Consider the following 22,505-nt stretch of genomic DNA (forward strand, 5'->3'; position numbering starts at 1 on the left):
GTTGTGTTTAACGAATCGGTAGTGTCGGAAGGTTCGATAATTACAACGCGGCTCATCTCGGTCGCAGTTTGGCCCAGTAAAATGGATGCTGTATAAAGAGGGACGCGGTTGTTGCCGGTCTCGTGGAAACGCGATCGAAGTTACAGGATGGCGACAGTTCTAAGGATTGAATTGCAAAGGGAACTAGGCCGTGCCTATCTGACGAAGTACGGTTCACTCGCGCCTCACAGACAGCCGTGTTGCATATTATTGGCAAACGGGAACAATGGCGAACGTGTCGCGTGGAGAACGTTTTATTCTGCTGAGCAATTATGTCAGTGTGCTTAGAGTTTCCAACTCTGAGCCACCGGTGCAACTTCTATGCTCGCATGAAACACGTTGTGCCAGTTAATTTATCGCGTTTAGTCGTTCCATTTCTATGGCTTCCTTCTTTTTCTTTTCCTCGTCGAAAATGAATCCTCTGTTTTAGAATGTACACGAAAAATTGCTTGAATTTCACCGGAGAAAGCGTAGAAAAATGATGTAATTTGAACGATTAAATTACTTGAAAATGAATTAAATGAATTTTTCAATGGTGTTGTGATTAGTAAAATAATGAGGTACGGTGGCTTCGTTGCTGCATTTCTAGAATCCATTCAGAAGCACGTTTGGAGTTGAATCTCGTGTTCTAAACGACCACTCAATCTCTTCGAGGTATCTTAAACGCTTGTCACTTGCACCCAACGCGCGAGTTTATTCAGCCGTACAACAGGATAGCGTAGCGAGCAATTCACGTTAGAGAGGATCTTCGTATAATTGCTCGAACGGTTCAAACTTAATTATATGTACCGTACGCTCGATTGATTCGCACCTTTCGAGCACGAGATCGAAGCTCCAAGATGTTACTAATTTTATTACAATTTAAACATTTCTAATTATTCATCCTTCGTTGTTCGAAAATGCTGCCCTTCTACGGAGAATTTAATACCAACGACACAATGCATTTTCGAATTACAGCTGTCTTGCATTTAATCCGTCCTCCCGTTTCGTAAACTTCATGCTCAGAATTTCTCAGCATCCTCCACAAACAATAGCCGGATTCGCCATTGCTCGTTAACGCAAAGTAAACAGGAATAAGAACGAGAAAAGATGCAGGTAATTACAGCAAAATACTAGGATCCTACTTAAAACAAGATTTTCCGCTTGATACTTTGAGAAAGGAACAGCAAATGCTGCTCGTGTTTGAAAAACACTCATTAATAAATTTTACTCAGTCTTCTCTTTTCTTTTTTAACTGCTTAAAATTACATCAGCTACCATAGTTTTAACGATTATATAATTTAATTTTAAGACAATTTAGATTTTCTGCTACATTTAGAAATTCTTAAGCAGTTGAATTAATTTTTTAATTATATTTTTCGTAAAGAACGTTTGCTTCCAAGCACTGGTAATTTGAAACTGACGCTGTTTCTATGCAGCGTTTTTGCAGAGTAAAATTATATATTCTCCAGTTTTGTATTTTAATTTTTTTTGTATTATATACAAGGTGTCTCAGGATTTAATTAAATAATTCTCCAAATTGTCAGAAAATTTGCTAAATCAATAAAATTCTTCGCCAAAGTAGTTGCATACCAGCGTAGCCAAAGTACCACTTCGTTCCATCGTATTTGTGCCGAGGTACAGTAGAAAAAAATTGAAATTTTACAGCCGGACTTTCACAGACGGCGCTTATTCCGCGCTTGCTTCCACTTGCATCGTATCAAGAAAAAAGAAAATCCGTGTGGAATTTCCGGAATCGGTGTACTCGTCTTGCACTTCACACTATTTGTTTGTACGTGTGTAGACACAGCGAGAACAAAACGGAAGGAAAAAATTTCAGAATAATTTTTCCCTGTTTCAGCATCCGACGATATTACGGCGAATGGCAACGGGGAAAAGACAAAACTAAGGTAAATTCATTTTCTCGGAATAGTCGCCGCACAAATGGAACGATATTTTCCCTTCGTTTCGCCCCGTTCTCCTTCATCCGACGAAATGAGCCCGGCTGAACCGTGAGTTAAACGACACCGGGTATACGTTTCTTACGACAGACTGCACCGGATACGGAACCGTGTGTGTCGCTACACTTCCTGCCAGTCGAAACGCTTTAACGCTCGCCCTCGCGTTCTTGCACCTGCTGCTAAACGACGCCAACCTCGATGACTTATGAGGCGAATCTTTCATCCACTTGTGATACCAATAACTTTTTCTCTTCCTTTATGAACAGAGACCGGATCGTGTGTCCGGTGACAAAGCTTGGAACCATTAAAGTCCTCGGGCATTTCGTTTTAACAGCGATAAATATACAGTGATATTAACACGCTGACTGCCAACTACGAGATAACTCGTAGTTTGCGTTATTGCCTAGAACGCCAACTACGAGTTATCTCCTAGTTTGTTTACTTGCCATATTTGTGCAGCTACGATGAAATTCGTAGTCTATCAGTGTATATATGAATAGATAGCCTCAAGGAAGAGAACCAAAAATCACTATGGGCATACATGAACAGAAAATTTATTAATAAATGAACAGAAAATATAATAATACAAGCCAACTACGGGATAATTCGCAAGATCTTTTCTTTTCAAAAAAACACATTTTATATGCTTTTTGATGATTACTATGTACTATAATCGGAGTTTTTAATAATATAATTTACATTGGAATCCTGAAAAATACCGTGGCAGTCAACGTGTTAATTCTATTTGAAATAATTTTTTTTTGAAGTTGCGTGCTTCAGCTTGGGTGCTTTATCGTATGATTAAATCTTAATTTGCATGATTGCTAATGACCACCGTATCAATCAACGCGTTATAAGGTAAGAAGATGATCTTCGAAAATGTAGGAATCTCACGTAATTACATAAATGATATCTGATTTGACTCACCTAAGTCGAAACAGTGACACCGTGGCAGGATGAGGAGAAGGAAAACACCGATTAGAAGTGCTCGAAGAGGAGCCGGATCTGGTCTGGGTTGGAGAACTGGCATGTTGCTGGTGACCTGAGCCATCGGCACGCCGACAAGCCGCTCCTCCTCATCACTAACTGTCGACGATCCTGACCGCATCGGTCATCGAGCACGTTCCTGGCATCGTGATGGCCGAAAGGTGGTGAGTGTTCTCGCCGATATCCTGCGCATAGAGTAATCCACGTTAATACTCTGTAGACGTCTCCAGAAATGTCGCTAATAGATTGCCCAAATTGGGTTACCGTTGCCAATTGGAACGACACTAATGCGAATTAGACACGGAGTGTCAAGTTGCCACTATATTATCTTTGCATTCGCATCCAGGATTAATTAATATTAAAAAAAGATAAAGAATTCATCATTTCTATCAGTGATTTTAAAGTGAAAGATTTCCCTATTCATATTGAATTTAAATGCCACCGATACCCTTAGATTTTCCTCGTTCCTAACCCCATCCCCTATGCTATAGACTCGTGTAGCAAGCATCCGGGATTCGTTTGAAACTCCTAGTTATTCCGACCGCGTCGTAGCATGTAGGAAGTTCCCGGGCAGCGTACAACTATGTACGTACCGGAGCGGCAAGAACGCTCGTACACGCGCGAGGGATGCTGCTCTAAACAATCCGGCTGTAGTCTAAGGGTTAGAAATAATTAGTAACGGTACGACTTTAATCTACCGACATTGTAGCAGCATTAAAACGGGATGTGATGTATTAAGGTCGAGTTTATGCAACGCAGGATTCGCTTGCGCTAATTGAATCAGACCTACTTATGGATACTCGGTTTTAAGTAGTACAGCTGCGTCAATGGTCAGACGCGCTGATATAATTCCTTTAGAAAGTTTACCATAGTGCGCCATGTATTTTTATGATGTTATTATATATAAATTAATTTAAAAAAAAATTTTTTTTGTAATAAAATAAAGTCTACTTCCACCATAATAATTTGTTATATTTTATTAAGACTCCTTAAAGATGTTTTTTTAGGATTTTTTCTAGGATTTTTGTTATTTATATGTGTTCCTGTTTTAAAGCAGATAAATACTCACAAAAGTATTACATTTTATTTTTATTTTTTCAAGTATTTGTGATGTTTTAAAGAAATGTTCACTGCTTGAATCATATAATACCAAGGCTGAGAGAGTTATCCAACTTGGAGCCTGTCTCTGTTTTTCGTGTAACGTTTCAAGGATGCGAAACCGAGTCCATGTAACGTTTGATATATAGCTATAGAGCACGAAGAGGCTCGTAAAGCCGTCAGAAACAAGTGTTACGCCCTGTATCGAGCTTGTAAGATATGACGGAATGCATGTATGGAAACCTATAGTGGAACTTTGCGGTTGGACACTTTGAATAGCGAATAGAAAATGACTTATCCCATTCTTTTATAAACCCCGAAGATTAAAACGAAAGCAAAATAACAAATGTTCAGGCTATATCAATGGAAAGTGAAATTATTCAATATTTTAACCGACGATAATTTTAAATAATTCTGACATCGTGTTTCCTATTAACGATTTATAAATCTATAGGAAAAAGAACGGTAAACGAGCAATTAAAATAAATTTTTTACGATACACTGTCCAAGTAAATTTTAGATGAGCAGCGACGCGTTAAACGAGCCAAGTTCCATCGACATTGTTTCTCACAGAGAGCGTTAAAATAATAATTACAAATGATACCGAGAATAAATGAGAATGAAAATAAAATTAGAACAGCATCGTTATTTGAGGAAGCGTCAGTTAAATTAAATTTTCAACACGATAACCGATGAAGCTAACTTATTAACTACATTTGTTTTAAGCTTTCTGCAAGTGATGTTTAAGAAGATTTAAATTATGCTTGAGACAATATTGTTCGGACTACTTTTCAGCAAAATACCGTAAGATTGTAAGCGGAATTGTGAGCAACTTCCTCTGCAATTCTGGTAACAAGCACTTTCTCGTAAGAACTCGTTCATGAGTACCAAAAAAACTTTTCTCTTTAACCTGGTGAACGCTGAACTTTATCCACAAGTAGGGTCTGTTTAATTAACAGTTTTCAGTTTCTCCTTGAAAAACTAGACGAAGCAATAGACATTTAAATCAGCTATTAGATTACCAAATAAGTAAGCAATCTCTTTCTGTATTTTTCATTCAAAAGTTGAATTTAACCAGAGAGGGGTTGAAAAATGACCACTATGATAAGGGAGAATCATCAATGCGAATTAATTTTTCCAATATGTATTATAAAAGTCTTTCGTTTAAAAAACTCCTAATTTTAATTGATACATGATTACGTTGTTCAAAGGTTAATCCAGCCATAAAAGCCTCAACGACCGTAACCCAAGGAGCAAGGGAAAAAGGACAGGAAGAAGAACCGTGGAGCGAATCGACAAGGTGGACCAACGAGTAGACACCGAAGCTTTTGTGCCGGTTCGATAGCCCGTGCAAGGCAAACAAGCCTGCAGGACACGAAACAGACTCTGCCATACGGAAGCGAGGCCAACTTCCGTCCAATGGACTTTCGCTCTTCCGTTCACAGGATGTCGAGCACCGTCATTACGTCGTATGTAGACGAGCCGATGCTCGGAGCAGACAGAAGGGAAACAGACTAAGAATACCCGAAAGGAGACGAAGGATTTTCGGATGCAAATTTTATTCCGTTCCGTTCCTCTTGGTCGTCTGGCCTTTTTTCCACCGGCTCTTTCCGACTTGCCAGTTTCTTTAACCGGCTTTTTTCTTCAACGATCCCGCGGGATCCTTTACGCGTCGACGGTTAGAGCAGACTGAGTTATCGCGGGACGGTTTTTCGCGACTTTCGCGAGATCGTGAAACGAACCTGTCCGACCTCGTGGAAAGGAGAGGGGAAAAAAAAGACGAGACGTAGAAAAAGTAACGAGTTAATGAATTCTGACAGGGAACCTGACAGGTTTATCTTGCGTGAAGAAAGATTTACGAGGCTCGATCTGCAGGGTCCAACTCTTTGATGTGTCCCATGAGAGAATGGGTTGAATAAAACCATCTTATTTTCGTAGGTCAGGTAAAAAGGTAACACAGGGCATAGAAATTTTTTCCTAGGATACTAAATGAAATAAAGAAGTAGCGAATGATTAATCAGTAATACCGTGTTGACACCTACTGTTTGATTATCAAAAGAAATAAAATGCCAACCAATCATCGCGGCAATTGTCTTCAATTCATGACCCAAATAGACAAAACGACGCGGCGCCTCGATATTAAGGCATTCCAACCACTGCAAAAACGACAGAAAAACCGTAGAGCTCGTTACTTTTGGAAGTCGCGGCTAATGTACTATGGATTACCTGAGGGAGCCGGGGAGCGGAAAAAGGGGACGGTAAGCAAGATTTCTTCGGGCTCGAAGAAAGCGTGTAACAAAGGAAAAAGTGCTGGAAACTTTAAGGTCTGCCAAGTAGTTCGTCGTTAAGCAAGGATTTACCGATTCTTCCGACAGGATACCATCTATGTAGTTTATCTCTAGGCCTTAGGAAGAAGAAACTTTCTTATTAAAAAGTCAACATAGTTTCACGTATCGATTCGAGTGGGGCTCCTTTATTCAACCGTGTCTTGCACGTTTGTGTAATCGCATTTCACAGTTACAGCGAACTCGGGCAAACATGGTTATCGAATCGAGAACAGCAGAATTTTGTTGATGGAAAAAATCTCGCTCGGTTCTGGAATTCGAAGTAGAATTTTCCACGGAGGATTTCGCGTTTCGCCAACTCACCAGCCCCGTTTGAGACGATTACGAGCTTTCATCGCAATGGAAAAGTTACTTTCACTCAGTAGCCAAATCATGATGGATATTTGAAAGAAATGAAACTTCGATAACTAAATAAATCAAATTTTTTTTTCAAAAGCAACGAAAATACATAGAAAATACAGAATTTTTAAAATTTACACAGCAGCAATTTTACTTCTTTTAATACCAACGATTTGCTGTAATCCTACGCATTTATATTTGACGTGAATTTTGTTATCGCAAGTTCCGGTCGTTTTCGATTTACCTCGACTTGTCGATTTGATGAAACGATGAAAGCCCATAGCTCCGCTGGGAAATACACGGAACGTTGACCAAAGGGCAGCACTTGCCATCGTTACCGGAGAAGTTGTAAAGTTTGCACGAGTGCGTTCGATTTCAATATAAAAATTTCGCGAAAAAATCCTGCATCTCCCCGGGAAAGACTTCGAGAAAGCTCAGGGGCAATCAGAATTTTCATAGAATCGAACGATTTACCGTGCAACGTGAGCAAACGTTGAATCGTTCGCTTTCGAATAAGTCTGACCAGCGCATTTCGTTTCCACTGAAATTTCTCTAAGGTCCAATTACAGAAACGTTTATCATTTTATCATAGAATGTATAAATTTTGAAAGTTTTGTTTTGAACATTGAGTCTTGATTAATTTTCTTCGACAATTTGTACCGCGACGAAGTGGATGAATCTGGTTGAAAGGAAACGTTATTGCAATCACTAATGAAAGAGGACAGGTCAGAAAGCAAGTTGAGAGTCTCATTTTCGGATTAGTAAGGTATTAAGACGAACGATGCGCGAACGATTGCAACTCTTAATGCGCTCGTTACAAGTAAAAGTATCCTCTCTCTCTCTCCCTCCCAGTTCATTCGTAATAAAGCAGTATAATTTATATTTTTCATTAGTCGGAAAAAGCAGATATCTGACTTAAAGCTTTACTTAATTAAACTGCTATACAAACGACACCGTCGTGGACGGCTGTTTCTCGCTGAAGTGACCCAGTTGAAGACCGACGGGCGACGAAGAAGAGAAAGGAGAAAGGGTTGGCGTTAATATTCACGGCGAAACGATGTTTTGAAGATGGAAATGTCGAGCCAGTTCTAAGGAGAACGATCGGGTTAATAAGTAAAGCACCGTCGACGCGACATTATAAACGACAAACTGAAATTCTAATTATGCTGGCCGAAAAGGAGTAAAAAATTCGGCAGGGCAACGGGAATGAATTTTCACGGGGATAGAGAAACACAATCGGGCGATGAACATTTCGGGAATCCCGTCCCGTGCCGGAAGACGAGTATCAATGGAACTCGAAAATTTCGAGGACTTTTAAACGCGTTAATGACCCGGCATTCACTCCGCACGGATGAACACGTTGGATTTCCGCCAATCAGCACAGCAATTAGCGGAATTCACCGTACGTGCTTGCTCGACAATCGGACGAAACGATCTGACGAACAACTGGCAGATTTTTGGTTTTAATAAATAGACCGGCGATCATAGAAGTAGGAATTATTTGATAAAAATCATTAAGTAAATCATTTTTTATTTTTGAAACCTTTGATAATTAACACTAGATTGCCGGAGTCAATTGGACTCATTTACAATTTTATTGCTATATGTATATAAGAACTTAAATAATTTTTTTAAAAACATACATTGGTTTTTAATAGAATTATGAACTGTTTACAAATACTAATTCCTTCCCCTATCCACTCCTTAGTTCCAAAAATCCATATGTGCTATACCTATTTTGACGGATGTGAGACGGCAGACCATGGAGAGAACCCCAATTTAATTTTCATTTGAAAATAACAAGTTTCCAAACATCGAATTCTATAATATAAAATGAAATTGGAAACATTCGACATCATTTTCTCCTTTCAAACTACTAAAAGCCATTACGTCGAACGAACGATTGAAACAGCCAATAAACCAACGCTACATAGCGCAGCCATTCGCGACAACAGAAACGAATTCAATAACTAAATACAATCTCCATAAATCCCGGAACCCGTCGAACCTACAATTCCCCATAAATCTAGCTCACCGTACGAAGTGGTGGTCGTATGAAAATCAGCTGATGGTATTTATCATAGGCGCGGGTCAATCGGTAAAGAACGAGTCGTCGGCTCGATACCGGAGGCCAAATGCGCTGGTTAATTTCCGTTTGACTAATGCAACGAATGTTGTCGGTCGCGTTTCCGCTGGCTCCTGTGTGAACACACGCGTTTACCTATCAGCAGAATGTCGTGTTACGTTAGTAGTTCTATCGTGAGCGTGTACAAACACTCGGCTAAGTACAACGTTGCGTACACGTGTCGAATACCGCGTTGATATTGAGATACCCAGGACCATGGTATGGCCGCGTGTAACGTGAATTTCCTTTATAGGCTTGTGTACAGCAAGTCTCTAACCACATTTAGACATTGTTACGCACGCGTTACACGTGCAGTTGGTAAATTATTCAATTACTTAAATTTAGCAGGGATTCGTAAGAATTTCCCGTTAAGAAGTGGCCCTTTAAAGCGAGAACATGGCTGGGAATACACGGAGATTCATGTGGATAACGAATTGTGTGAAAGGGTGGAAGGCAGGCGTGTAATTCAAGACTTAACGAGGGTTTTGGATGTGTAACTTCAAATGGGCTTTCCCGTGGAAGATAGTGCAAACTTTGGTAGTTTCATTTGAAACGGAAAGGATCGGCGTTGTTGTGAGATGAAATTAACAGAGGATGACTATTTCATTCTCAAGTGGATGGCGTTTAATTGTTAACTGGGAAGAATTATGAATTACAGTCAAACCTGTTTTTGTGCGATTTGTTTTGCGCGATTTGCTCGCCTATCCTTGAATATGTAATCAAAAGTGAGTCGTCAAATCAATTATTACCTTCAAATTTATAAGAAACAAATTAACGAAAGCGATCGTTTCGATATCGAGAGAAGTTCCTTGACATAGAGTTCACTCAACAGCGAGTTCTCGAATTCCATGCTCGGTTCGTTTGCCTCTATTCCACTGTTCCCATTTGGACAATAGCGATACATTGAATAATATCGCGGCGGACGTTGAAACATTTTCTGCTTTGTGTTTTAAATAGGCTGCTGCTGTTCGGTTTGCTGTCGTTATCAAAACGCGGCCATTGTAAAACGTCGGTGAACGGAGAATGTCGTATATCGTTGCAACTACTGCGGTGCAACGTACACACACACACACATACAGCGGGTGCATCTTATAACGTGCGTGTTTGCATGTGCGTGTACACACGAGTTAGTTTGCGCACGTGCGTACACAATGCAAGTCGATAGATTTTGATGACGCGATCGGAACACGCAGACGATTTCAATTTCTGGATAAAATGACGCTCGGAATTGTATAGCAAAGATATAAATCAGTGACATTATCAAAAGCGACGACAAGAGAACACATGGTTTCTATTTCTCGGAGATTGCATAATCCGACGATATTTCGCGTGCTGGTTCAGCCGTACGCAGCAATTTCTCCGCGAGGAGAGCTCGCGTTTTGATTGGAGCGTTCGTCGTATCCGTGAAAAGCATATTTGCCAGCTGATTCCCCCTTCGCCGCGGCTATCACGGTAAAATGGCAACAGAGAGAACAATAAACGCCGTCAGCCGGAGGAAATATTTTAACAGGCCGACCGACCGCCCGTCGCACCGACAAACTGAGCAATTATGATCCAGCCTTTAGAAAACGGCCGACTCTTCGCGGTTTACGACAGAATACATTTTTTTTATCGCGGATTTAACCGCCCCTATACCGCAACGCAAAGTAGTCGTTCATTACGGAACACCGGAAACGCGGGATGACGTAAAAGGGGATTGAAACGGGGGCGAATTAAACAGGAAGCCTCCTCTCGATCTCCCTGTTCTCTCTGCTGGAGATTAATACCTTTCCCACTGCTATTTGTTCGCGTTATCGATGCTAATTTTTGTTTACAATAATCATTATTGCAATCTACATTAATTTTGTCAAAGAAATTCCTTTGTCCATCTCACTTTTCCCTCTAAAAGAATATTTCAATATAACTTAAAAGATACTCGCGAAGAATACCTTTCTTAAATCTCTACAAGTTCTATATAAATGTCCTCTTAAAGACGTTTCAAGAGAAAGAATCGTCTGTCACGTAAGATCTAAGAAAAATCTTGTCCACTTGAAAGGCCATTACTCCGATTCCTTAGCCGACAGCAAACTAAATAATAAATGGTACTCTTTGATGAACTCTATCGGTGCTCTCTGTCCGTCTCGTCGTTCAGACCATTGATACGCTTCGATTCACAGGAACGAGGTAACCCGCAGCTTTCCGATCCTCGGCGAGATCTTGCTCGTTACCGAGAAGGGAAGACAAGACAGAGTGGCTCATGGAAGTCAAGGAACCGTAAGGGGTTAACGTAGGAAGAGAATAGGAGGCCCTTCGAGGAATAGACCATGGTTAGCCAAACGATCCGGGGTAGAGGGTCTCGAAATAATCTCTTTAAGAGCTACCGCTATCCGGCAAAGCTAAAACCCAAGTTACGTACTTCAGACGGCGCGGCGGGCCCGGTCAATGAGCGACCATTACCCGATACGTGATCTACCTCTTGATTTAATGATCTACGCCATTATGAACGATCATCAAATTATTCCTTTACGTCGGACAAGGAAGATTCGATGTACGAAAATGTGAACAGAGAGATGGAACACGTTGGTAGATTCATAAATTCTCAAGAAATCAACGTGTGAATCGAGAAATCCACACGCGATAGATTTGTGGATGTAAGGTCCTCGGCCAATAAACATAATACGTGTAACTGGAGGCAGGTCAACGAATTTGATTGGACGGCAAGTTACGATCTCCGAACAGTACACGTGGTTTCTTATCGGTTACGAGAATGTTTCGCGAGTTAATTGCGCGAAAAGTGTAGCGGTACACTTGCGAGTAGTCTGGGAATACAACAGCCATTCAGCGTAATTCGGTGGATGATGAACCTATTAAGAGCCACCTGAAATGTCGTGCCATTTCTGCCCGACACACTGCCGCCTTTGTCTCCGTCGTACGCCGCAATTTTATGAGAATTACCGGGTGAATCGAATGAACGTAGCGCACCGTACAACGTTGGCATTTGATTTAGCTTCAGCGAGAGCAGAGAGGAACAAGCAGACGGTGATTCAATTCCAAGAACGTGGTAGGGGGTGCTTAAAAATAATTAAATGGAAAAACTTTCTCGTTCATCGAAGATTGATCGCGAGGATGTTCCTCCACGCTTCCTTCTGTTCGACTCGAAAACGCAAGGAAAAAGAGGGTTTATCCTTTAATCGTAACTTTTTCACGCAGTACGTTGCAATACTATTAGATACTTCTGAGCAGTGAAACTGGCGCTTTATGACGATAGTCTGGAAACTTTGCTGGTGTCCACAGAAGCGACGCAGTTCACCCCATAAAAGTAGCTTTATGAGAAAACTAACGTGACCATTTTCAACCCAACTGCCTGTTCTTCGAAAAGGAAACTCATTCCTCACGGATTCGAGGAGAGACACCGCGACGCGACAATAACAATTACAAAGCATTTCCTAAGATTTACTTAACACAGGAGTAAGAAAGGAAAAGCTTGCTCGATATAATATTTATATAGTCACTCGGTGTTGCGCGAAGCTCAAGGAATTCGTTTTCAATCGCCAGTCAATTTCTTTAATTGAAAGCCCGACCAACTTAATTGGTTAAAGCAATCTTCTTCCATCCATTTCTTTTTCCTTCTATGTAATATCGCTTTCACAGCATCGACTTGAAAAGCTGTTCCGAGTGGTTCGTTAAAACACAGATGCTTCGAATCAATTTATCGTATCGATACGATATACCATAAAAATATGAAATCGAATACAAAACGCGTTTTAATTTACTGTTTTAATTCTTTTTCATTCCATTTGCGTTAATATATCGCCGAATAAAAACACATCACAGTTCCATAAATGTTACAAAAGCAAGGGTGGTAAAAAGTAACGATGTCTGACTAATCGTAAACTGGACTACTGAAAATTCAATAAAAATTAATTTCACTATGTTCCCGTAATTCCTGCACAAACGCGATATAGAATTTTCTACTAAAAACAACAATAACGATTTAAGAGGAAGCTTTTCGACCGGATCTTAAGGAACCGATCACCATTCTTCCCCTTTCAATTTGACTTGGAAAGTTCTGGCGGACGACATTCCGGGCCCCTTTATTCGGCAAACTCTTCGAGAGCTGTGCACTTTGGATAGGAAAACTAGGCGTCGGAGAACGGAGTACAGAACGACGATGATGATGGAGGGGCGGAGGAAGGGTGGTAAACAGAGAGGAAGAAAGAGGCAAGTTAAATAAGGGGACCGAAGGGTGACGAAGAGAGAAGCTGTTGAGAAGTCGAGGTGAGAAGGAAAAAGGGGCGACCGAGTGGCCGGTTAAACGACACTTCATACATGAGAGGTTATCGCGTCTGTTGGGCGCTGATATCAAGCTACCTCCACGAGGCGTCGCGTCGCGTCGCGTCGTCTTCCCTTGGAAGCTCGCCGCCTTTGGGCTGCCGAGGCGTCCTCGCGTACTGTCTCATCTTCAAGTCCGTCGTGCCGAGTTCATTACTCGCATGCAAATACCGAGCTAGAAACTCTTGCTCCGTACGCGTCGCGACGCCTTTCACACTCTACGATTTCTTCCACTTTTCCACGTCTCCTCTGTCCTCCTTTTACTCTCCTCTTTCACTTTGTTCACAGCGGGACAGGGAGCGGTAAATGGTCTCGTTTAATGCTTAAGCATCTCGCCAGGGAATTTCGTGAACACTGGTTCTCCATGAAACATTATGGGGATATAGCGTTATCTGAGTAATAGCGGAATATTTATGGCTAATATCATGATCGTATCGATTACTAATAGACTATAAATTAGAAGACACCAGGGTAATAGTTCTAATACGCGAGTTGATTGTAATTTATGTTAGTCAAAAAGAGATTTAGTGCAGTGCGGTGTTTGAGGATTTCGAAATTTGCATATTAATTTCAGATGTGAAATATTCTATTCTAGAATTAATAATATAAACATTTTTATGAATCAAGATCCACGTGGTAACAAATAATTCATACTGCGTACCATTTGTCTGACTATATATTGACTTGTACTACTGATTCGATCGTCTTGTTCTCCTTTCCATCAGTCAAAACAACGAATTCGAATTCGAAAGCCTTATTTTTCGGTGAATCGCTCGTTCTGGTGACGCATCTTTGAATATCCCGAAATCTCGACAGGAACTATTCTACGTCAGGATTCAATATATCGTGTAACCGTCTCCGTCATATCCCATTCTCTTTCGTCCACGAGCTGTCTCAAAGCTCGAGAAACATCGAGGAAGAAGAAGACGTTGAAGAAGTTAAAAAAAGAATGAAAGAAATAGAAGAAAGAAAGGAGGGTAGCCTGGGAGGAGAGTTCAGGCATGTCGCTTTCACGGCTGCCACATTAGCCGAGAAACGGTCGAATGCGAGTCACGTAAGCACGGGGGTGCAATTCGTCGTTTAGCTTTCGTCGACGTAGCCCTGTCACCTCGAGTTATCTGCGCGAGGTGTCGAAGAGACGAGCAGGGGACACGATCGAGTCGACAAAGCGAGACAACTAAGGGAAGACAAGAAGAAAGAAAACGAAATAAGAAGGAACGGGAAAAGAAGCGAGAGGAAAAAGAGGTTGGCTAAGTGTACGTACAGAGGGCCCGCTAGAATGTCGCGCACGGCCCTGCCCTGCAGGGAGAGATCTCTGTATTCCCGGCAGGAGTCCGTACACTCGATAGTGTGCTTTAGAAAAATTCGTGACGAAACTGCTAAGGCGAGCCGCGCACAATTTACGTTATTAAATCGGCGAAACGGCTCGAAGCACCGGACGAGTGCCGTCTATTCCACGCTATTCCCCGTTTAAGTTCTCCTACAGGATCCTCCACCCTCGCCCCTTGGTCCACTTACGGTTCAGCACCTTCGTTCTCGCGTGTGTCGTCGCTTTTTAGATCGTTCGAGGCAACCCTTGCGCCGATTTTCACGGATTTTCACGTAGCCCGATAAGATTCTTCGAAGGTCCGCCGGCCTTCTCTGATCATAACGCGACCTGGATTTCCTTGGACCGTCACCCTTGTGTATATTCCCCGGGATCACGTCCGCGTTCCCCCAGGAATTCGAAATGATACTCGGTGCCGGGGTAACGATGACTATTCCTCTTGCGGCAGATCCCGTCAGAGATAGAGATTTACAGGTTCGCGCCGGTGAGATTTTCCGTGATAGAAGACGAATAACGTTCTAATGGGATCTTGATTGGGCTCCAGGTAGGTAGGTGTAATTTGAGAGACGCCATTTACTCTTTGGGCTTGTATATCTGCGCTCTCAGATATCAGGATATCGACCTCAACATTTATTATTCTGAATCTACGGTCTACGTTTTCAATAACGTTCAAAGTAACCGTTGAGAGCACGAGTGATTTATGAAAGAAAATTGAAATGTGAATAGATAGATTCGTGTAAGACCGAAAATTGAAGAAATTCACACGTACGCGATGCGATTGAAAATGAATATATTTCATTTTTCTTATCGTGTTAATAATACGACGGACACAGGCTGGGCGAAGCGAGCGAACGAAATCGTCTTTCTTGCTTTCGTTCCAGCCGAATATCGCTCAATGCCGCTGATATTTTTCCCCGCGTGACTCCTCCAGGTGACTGTGCGCCAGAATGCGCTCGACGGTTTTCATCTTCGATCCTGAATCGTTTTCCGATACGTACACCAATACCAACGTGTACCAGCCGCCGATTTCGCATTCCCGCCCGTTTTATTCCAAATATCTGGCACGCCTGGCATTAAATCGAACCCCAAAAAAAGGGACACCAACCGACGCGACGAGACGGGCGGGACAGAAAAATGCCGGATTCGACTAGAAAATCGAGCTGAAAGCCGTGAAGGAAGATTCGGCCTGATCGAATCCATCGTTCGATTTAGGATACGATGGCTTAATGCCTCTTCTTGTGACCACACCTCCCATCGCGAAATTATTATAAAATTCTAATTAGATAAAAAATCCAAGACGAAAGAAACCAAGTCCCATTTCATGATTGCAAAGTTGAAATTAAATAAAAATCACGATTATTGTTAATGCGTTCGCATGCTATCTAGTAATGTAGAAAAAAGATAGATTAGCGAGCGGATAAAATAGAGCAGAGTCTCCCCTCGCTATTCCAGAGGAACAACTTTGGAATCCAATTATCTTACTCTTCGATTGTCCTAATTAAATGCTCAATCCGGTCGCTGATACATTCTGCGTTTCGTCATCCGTGGGATTTAAATCTATCCCCAGTTTCGCGTTAATGGCACACGAGACTCGCGCCATGGGGGTAGCTTAAAATTCGCCAACGTTCAACGTCCATTTGTCAATGAAAGTCGGAGTTATTCAACGTGTCTGCGCCTAATGCTTAACTTCGTGGAAGAATCATTTCCACTTTCATCTATTTCATCAAACATCCAATTCCATTTTCATGTGTAAATCACTTCGACGACTTTTCGAACGGTGAAACTTGATCGTCGTCAATAACGAAAAGAAGAATCGTTCGAGCGAGAGATCAAAGGGGTAGCAGCGACTGAAAACGATAGTTCTGAAGCCAAAAAATAACGTAAAACAAAGGGAGAGTTGTTCGACAAACTTTTCACGGAATGAATTGAATTCGTACCAAGAGGAACGGTCCGGAACGCAACAAAACCGAGCGCGAAATCAAGCGCGACGAGTTTCAACGTACCTTGGGGATTTTTACGTGTTTCCCGTCGAACCGTGACACGTAGCCGTCGTAATATCGCGGCAATTTTTCGCAGCGCACCAACTGTTATATTGATCGACCGCCTGTTCCACCTGTACCAATCGTCTGTGCTCGTATCGAAGCAAACGGCCGCGTTATCGGCCGATTACGAGCCGTCTTCGATCGTCAGCTCGAGGATCGCCCACTCGAACGCCTTTGATATCAAAGACACTCGGTAGCGCCGCTTTCAAACGGTAGAAACGGGAACAGGAAATAACGAGGACAGAAGAAATCTCCTCCTTGAGTAGATAACTCTGCTTTTATTCGTGCGTGTACAGTGTTGAAAGAAAGAATTCATCTGAACTGGGACAGGCGAATATACGTGAAGAAATCAAACTTTTCATAATTGCAACAGATTTCCCATCTTGATTCATTTTCTATTTTTACGAACACTTCGTTATCAAAGATTATAACGAAAATATCAGTGAAATTATCTGCCACGGTAGAAATAATCATCCTAATCTACTGGAGGATAATATACGTACACTTAAATGTTATTCAATTCTCGACACATGTATATAAAACATTTTTTGCTTACTCAGGTGAGTATCATCAACTCCGGAACATTTTTCTAAACAGCCTGTAATTCAAGAGAATCTTAACCGGATGCAGGTGGAGAGAAAAATTCGACGGTTCGTCGAAGGATGAAAAAATTTCTGGTCTAATTATGCGTATAAAAAAGAACGAGCGGACGTTAATTTCAGCTCGTATCCGGAGACTGATGATCCGACGAGCATTTTCCGAATGCAAGATTACAGAGCTGCTGTTAGTTAGCATGCGCGAAGATTGGCCGCGGATTTAATGCCCACCGTTCGTTCAACGGGATATTTCATCGCACCGCGTACACATTCCCCCTTATGGCTTTCGTTTTGCGAAATAGCCACCGAGAGCGACCATAATCCGTAATGATAAATAATTCCCGGGCCGGTTAAAATCCTTTCCAGTTTATTCGCTGTCCGATTATCATTTCTCTCCGGTTATCGATCCTTGTTTCGGCTGTTTCCTGAATATGGATGCGTTCTCACGTTAATTATCACGTTCTTCTCGATGAAGCTTCGATAACGAGGATATATAAAATATTCTCCTCGGTGATTCATAATCATTAACATTCATATTAATGAAATTTTAAATCGTGGCACAGAAATATCGCGTATAAATCACTTTATCTTCATTATCATTATTTTTATTACTATATTACTAACTCGATGAATAGATTAAAAGTGTTGAAAAATGAATTAGAAGCAGACTATCGGTATTCATTAAAACAAACTTGGAGTGTAAATAATTGAAACGAGTCAGTGACTTCTCGAATTCGTACGCGACTGAATTATCCTCGTCCTTTCGTTGCTCGCGATATTTTATTTCTCATGGAACAAACCAACGGAACGGCGAGGTATTCTCGCGACTGGAAAAATCGACGGTGCTTTCATTGAAATATTCACGAACGTATCGCTCGATGCCGGTCCGGATAACGGCGATCGGATCGGATCGGAGTGTACGCAGGAATCAACGTATTGTTCCCAACGGGGCTGAACGCGCTACGAAACGAGCGGCTTTCTAATATTTACAGCGACCTGCGCGGCCAATTTCGATGGCGTTCATTAAACCAGTCGATCCTCTAGACGCGTCGTATTTCATATTAACGGAGAGCTGGATAAAACTACTGTTTTCAAACGATCAAACGATAAGGAATCGTTCGGCCAATTATTCTCAACGGTGAACGATTTTATTTGACCAATGGTCAATTCTACTCTCGAGCTTGAGAAATTTTACACAAATTACGATTGAGTGGAACAATCATTAAAACTTCCACTTGAAATATACAACAGTTATATCGAATGATGTGGAATGAGGTCAAGACAGTCCGAGACGGACGTCGTTGATTAAATCTTGCCCATTCAACGAGCAATAGTCTCGTTGAATTAATTAGAAATTAATAAGAAAGGCCAGAGGGTCGAAGATGAATTCTTATTGTTCGAGTGGCCCTCTTGGCTGTCTGTTCGTCGAGAACTTTGATTCTAAATAAACTTCCTTTTATTCGGGACCGGTCGTGCCTGTATCGGAAACGACGAAGTTAAGAAAGAAAGTTTTTCGGGACGAAAGAACGGTCCCGATATCGCTTTTTAATGAGCACCGAATCTGCCTGTCCTATAATTGAAGCGATGTTGGGAGCATGGATCGCAGAGACCCATCGTAAAGATGAACAGAACGGGGAAAATCTATGGTGGAAGAAGTGCGACCAAGTGAAAAGTTTTCGAGTGACCGGATGCTCCAAACTCGATGGAAAGTTCAACCATTCTACCCTTCTCGAATGGCATTTTCTTATTGGTTGTTTTTCCTTTGTTCCTTTGTCTGTTGCCTTCTTTTCTTTCGCTCTCGAATTAAAAATCGTCCACTTGTTAGTTTAGGAACGATTTAATATTAATTAGTATTAGCAATTAATTTTATTCCACGCGTCAATGAAAACTTCTTGAAAACTTTTAAATACAGAATCTCATATCGCAAAGTGGCTCCGCTTTGAACGTTTTTAAAGCAATGAAATTTTTATTTCAATCGAAGTTCCATTTGCCAGAAAAGAAATTACTCGCGCGTTCGTTCGTCCACGGCAAACGAAACAACGGCAAACTCGCGAAATGAATTATCGCAGAGTATACATTCTTGTAAAAGTGGCAAAGGTCGGGCGACAACGCGGACCAGCGTATACGACTGATTAAATTGCCGCTCGTCCTGGCCGCGTGCGGAACGCGTACACGGCAGCTCGTGAGAGAAAACGTCCTCGCAACACCGACTATTCGTCACAATCAATCAGCCGGAGAAGCCTGTCTGAGGGAGAAAGAGAGCAGAATAAAAAGTAACACACCTGCATCAATATACTTTCGAACCGACTGACAGAACGTACAGGAACGACGTCATGGACGTGTTCATTTTCCCTTTGCAAGATAGAAAAACAAATATTCGCCTGGGGCCACCGCTGAGCGAAAAACATCTTTCTTGATCGTGTTGTTTGTCAAAGCGTTCCATTCGATCTTTCAACGAACATATCAAGTTTGAAAAATACGTCTGCAAATTTCAACTGCTCTTATCGATCTGTCAGGAAGAATGATCCTGAAGATGGATAATTTTCGATGACGGATGATTAACATGATTCGCATGACCAGCAATTTGACCAATTGCCGCAAGAACCGTCTGTACCGGTTGACCACGAAAAGCCGAGTGCATCCCCGAACAAAAGATAGGCACGAAGTGAAACAGGAACATCGGTAGGATGGCGTGACGCACGGCACACCGGTGGATATATCGATCGAACAATTATTCTCGTGTGAGTTACGACAGGCAACGATCGTGAGTTAGATTAAGCCGGTGACACATGGTGATATGAGTTACGGGATCGTGTCCAATGTAGACCAAAGCGGCGCGGAGATAATATGGGAAACGAGGAGTGTACCCGGCTATCTCATCCTTTCTTCCTCTTTCATCCCTGTCCATATCAGCCCCTCTCGTTCTCACCCACTTCGAACGATCCAGTATAAACGGATACCTCAGCCGGGTCAGCAAGATTAGCCGGATCATCGTGCGAACACGAAACGGTTACGATACCAGCGATCTGTTTTGAATACGAATTAACAATTGCTTTCGTAAAACGTCACCGCTATTCTGATCCTCTTAATCACGCCACATTTACCTCGCTGATCTCCAGACCTTTATTTCACGAGGAGAATCGTAGAATCGTCGGAAGTGGGTCAACTGGATTGGCAGAATCACGAAGGAAACGCGAGTCCGATCGCTTTTTAACGGCCGCTGAAGCGCGCGTGATAAAGCGTATTCCACGAAACTGATGGCTCTTCGTTTCCACGCGATGGTCAGGATAATTGAGAACAAACTCAGCTGTTTTTTAAAGCGTGAATTCTATCTAGCTGTCGATTGTTGTGCAGTTTACACGATTATCGAGGCTCGGTATTTTATTCGGCTTGAATTTTAACCCTCGGACACAGCGGACCATGGAGAGAGCCTCAATTTTAATTTCATTTTCATTTTCTAAATTTTACACCGTTCCCTTGAAAATTATTCTTCCAATACATGAAACTCTTTAATTAAAATATTGTACATTTAATTTGAGGTTGATATCTTTGCATACGTTTTGTAAGTTAAGGTCACGATTAATTGAAGCTCCGCAGTACAAGAGTTAATGGTAAAAATGGTACCGTTTAAATGACACTTATTAAATACTACGCCAAGAAAAGAAACTGATCGCTTTTCATTCGACTCGAAGTAACTTCTGAATGATCTACATATCCGGCTTTGTCAGCCTGTAGATATTTAAAAATCATTCCGTTTAAGAATAGAACGAATTCTCTCGTTTCCCTCCGTCCAACGGAATCGATGCTCTCGTTTCATCGACGATTCCAAGACTTCCTTGGAATCTCCATATCGAGGCCATCTGTTCCATGGCGTTCGATAAAATTTTTTTTTCGCCAGGATCGAACCGAAGGACTTCCGTTGATTGGCGGCGAACAGATTGCGGGGAGCTGATTGAAGAATAGCTCGCGGCTGTTCGTATCCGTCGGTGGGTTACGCAAATTGAGAGATCGAGGGATCATTTCGTCTTTCTCGAAATGATTCCCGTTGGAAATCAGGATCCGCGATTGAAAGCCGCAGTTTGAACCACTTCCGGGCCTTGGGTAACTTTAAAATAAACCAGCAACACGGCCAGCTAGCCTCGCTCGAACTTCGTTAATTACTCGTTGCTCGGTTCTGAATGTTTTTCGAAACGGTGCAGGAACGCGGACATCGTAGGGAGAAGTTTTGAAAAGAGCCGACCGCTTTTCGTTCCCGTTTCGAGAATTCAAGACGTTCTACTCTTCAGAAGATAGCAGCTGCGGCTCGTCCCGAAATGGAAAACGAACGAGAAAGATATTCGAAGGGAACGTTCCGGCCAAAAGATTCCGCTAGACCCAATCAGAGTTCGTCGAGCAACGAAGCTGATAATTCGTTCCGATCTATCGATCAGCGGAAAGCAAAGCAAACCAACCGGGAGCCGTTTCCTTCGGCTTCCCTGTCATAAATCAGGCTGGAATCCTTGGCCTGGACGAACCTACCAGGACTTGGACGATTAGACTCGTCGACCGAAAAGTTGGCCAACTTTCTTTCCCGGTTTTCCAATCTTCCTCGACCATCCGCACGATCGAAGCTTTTCGAACTCGACCGGCTTCGAAGATCGACCAATGAAAATCGGAAGAGAAAAGAGGAAAATATCAGCATCTTGTTGCGCTCGTTGCTCTTAGTTTGACGAAGGTGATGATTACCGAGACGGAGAGACAACTTTTCGACCGTGTTTGATAATATAATCGAGCCAATGAGAATCGTCCTTAATTGGGCTGCTTCTTCGTCGACACGAAGTTACCGATGTTAACGAGGAAACTTGGCTTCATTGATTGAAACTTCTTTTATTTTCATGTTCCAATCGATGAGCTGCATTTTTTATTATACAGACGGCGAAATCGAGTTAGATAGCCTCTCTTAAATGTCATCAATTATTTTTTGTGAAATCTAGATTTAATTAAGGAATGATTTTTATCTAAATGCAATTTGGATGCATTTTATCGATAATTAAATTTCCAGCGTCTGGTGCAACCAGAATCATGTATAATCAATTATTAATTGAGAGAGAAGGAAAATTATTCCGATTTAGTGTAGGTATTAGCAAAGAATTCGAGTACAAAAGGCTGGAATTCAATAGCTGCCACTTCGATTCCCTTTTTTCTTTCTGGTATACGGTAAATCCAGCCGCAGAGTCGATTAGGAATATTAAATGATGCACTCTGGGATTACTGTGTAGTCATTCACGTATATTTTTTTGTCCTAGTTCAAGCTGCTGCAGTCTGAACAGTCTCTGTTGCAAGTTTCAAAGCCCTTTCTCTCTCGCAGTTTTTCTAA

At 41.8% G+C, this 22,505-nt stretch overlaps 1 protein-coding gene across 2 annotated transcripts in view; it reads right to left on the bottom strand.

Annotated features, from left to right (window-relative positions):
• LOC114874990 (discoidin domain-containing receptor 2-like) overlaps positions 1-22,505 on the bottom strand; it is a 153,497-nt gene that overhangs the window by 70,131 nt on the left and 60,861 nt on the right. For both annotated transcript variants that reach the window (XR_003789172.2, XM_029184813.2), the window contains exon 3: positions 2,907-3,151. Coding sequence is in view for 1 of the 2 variants with exons in the window: in XM_029184813.2 (XP_029040646.1) it covers positions 2,907-3,087 (181 nt within the window). In the remaining variant the exon portion in view is untranslated. The remainder of the gene's footprint in view (positions 1-2,906; positions 3,152-22,505) is intronic.

The sequence above is a fragment of the Osmia bicornis genome, chromosome 5 (assembly GCF_907164935.1).
Source record: "Osmia bicornis bicornis chromosome 5, iOsmBic2.1, whole genome shotgun sequence".
In the NCBI taxonomy this organism is placed as follows: Eukaryota; Metazoa; Arthropoda; class Insecta; order Hymenoptera; family Megachilidae; genus Osmia; species Osmia bicornis.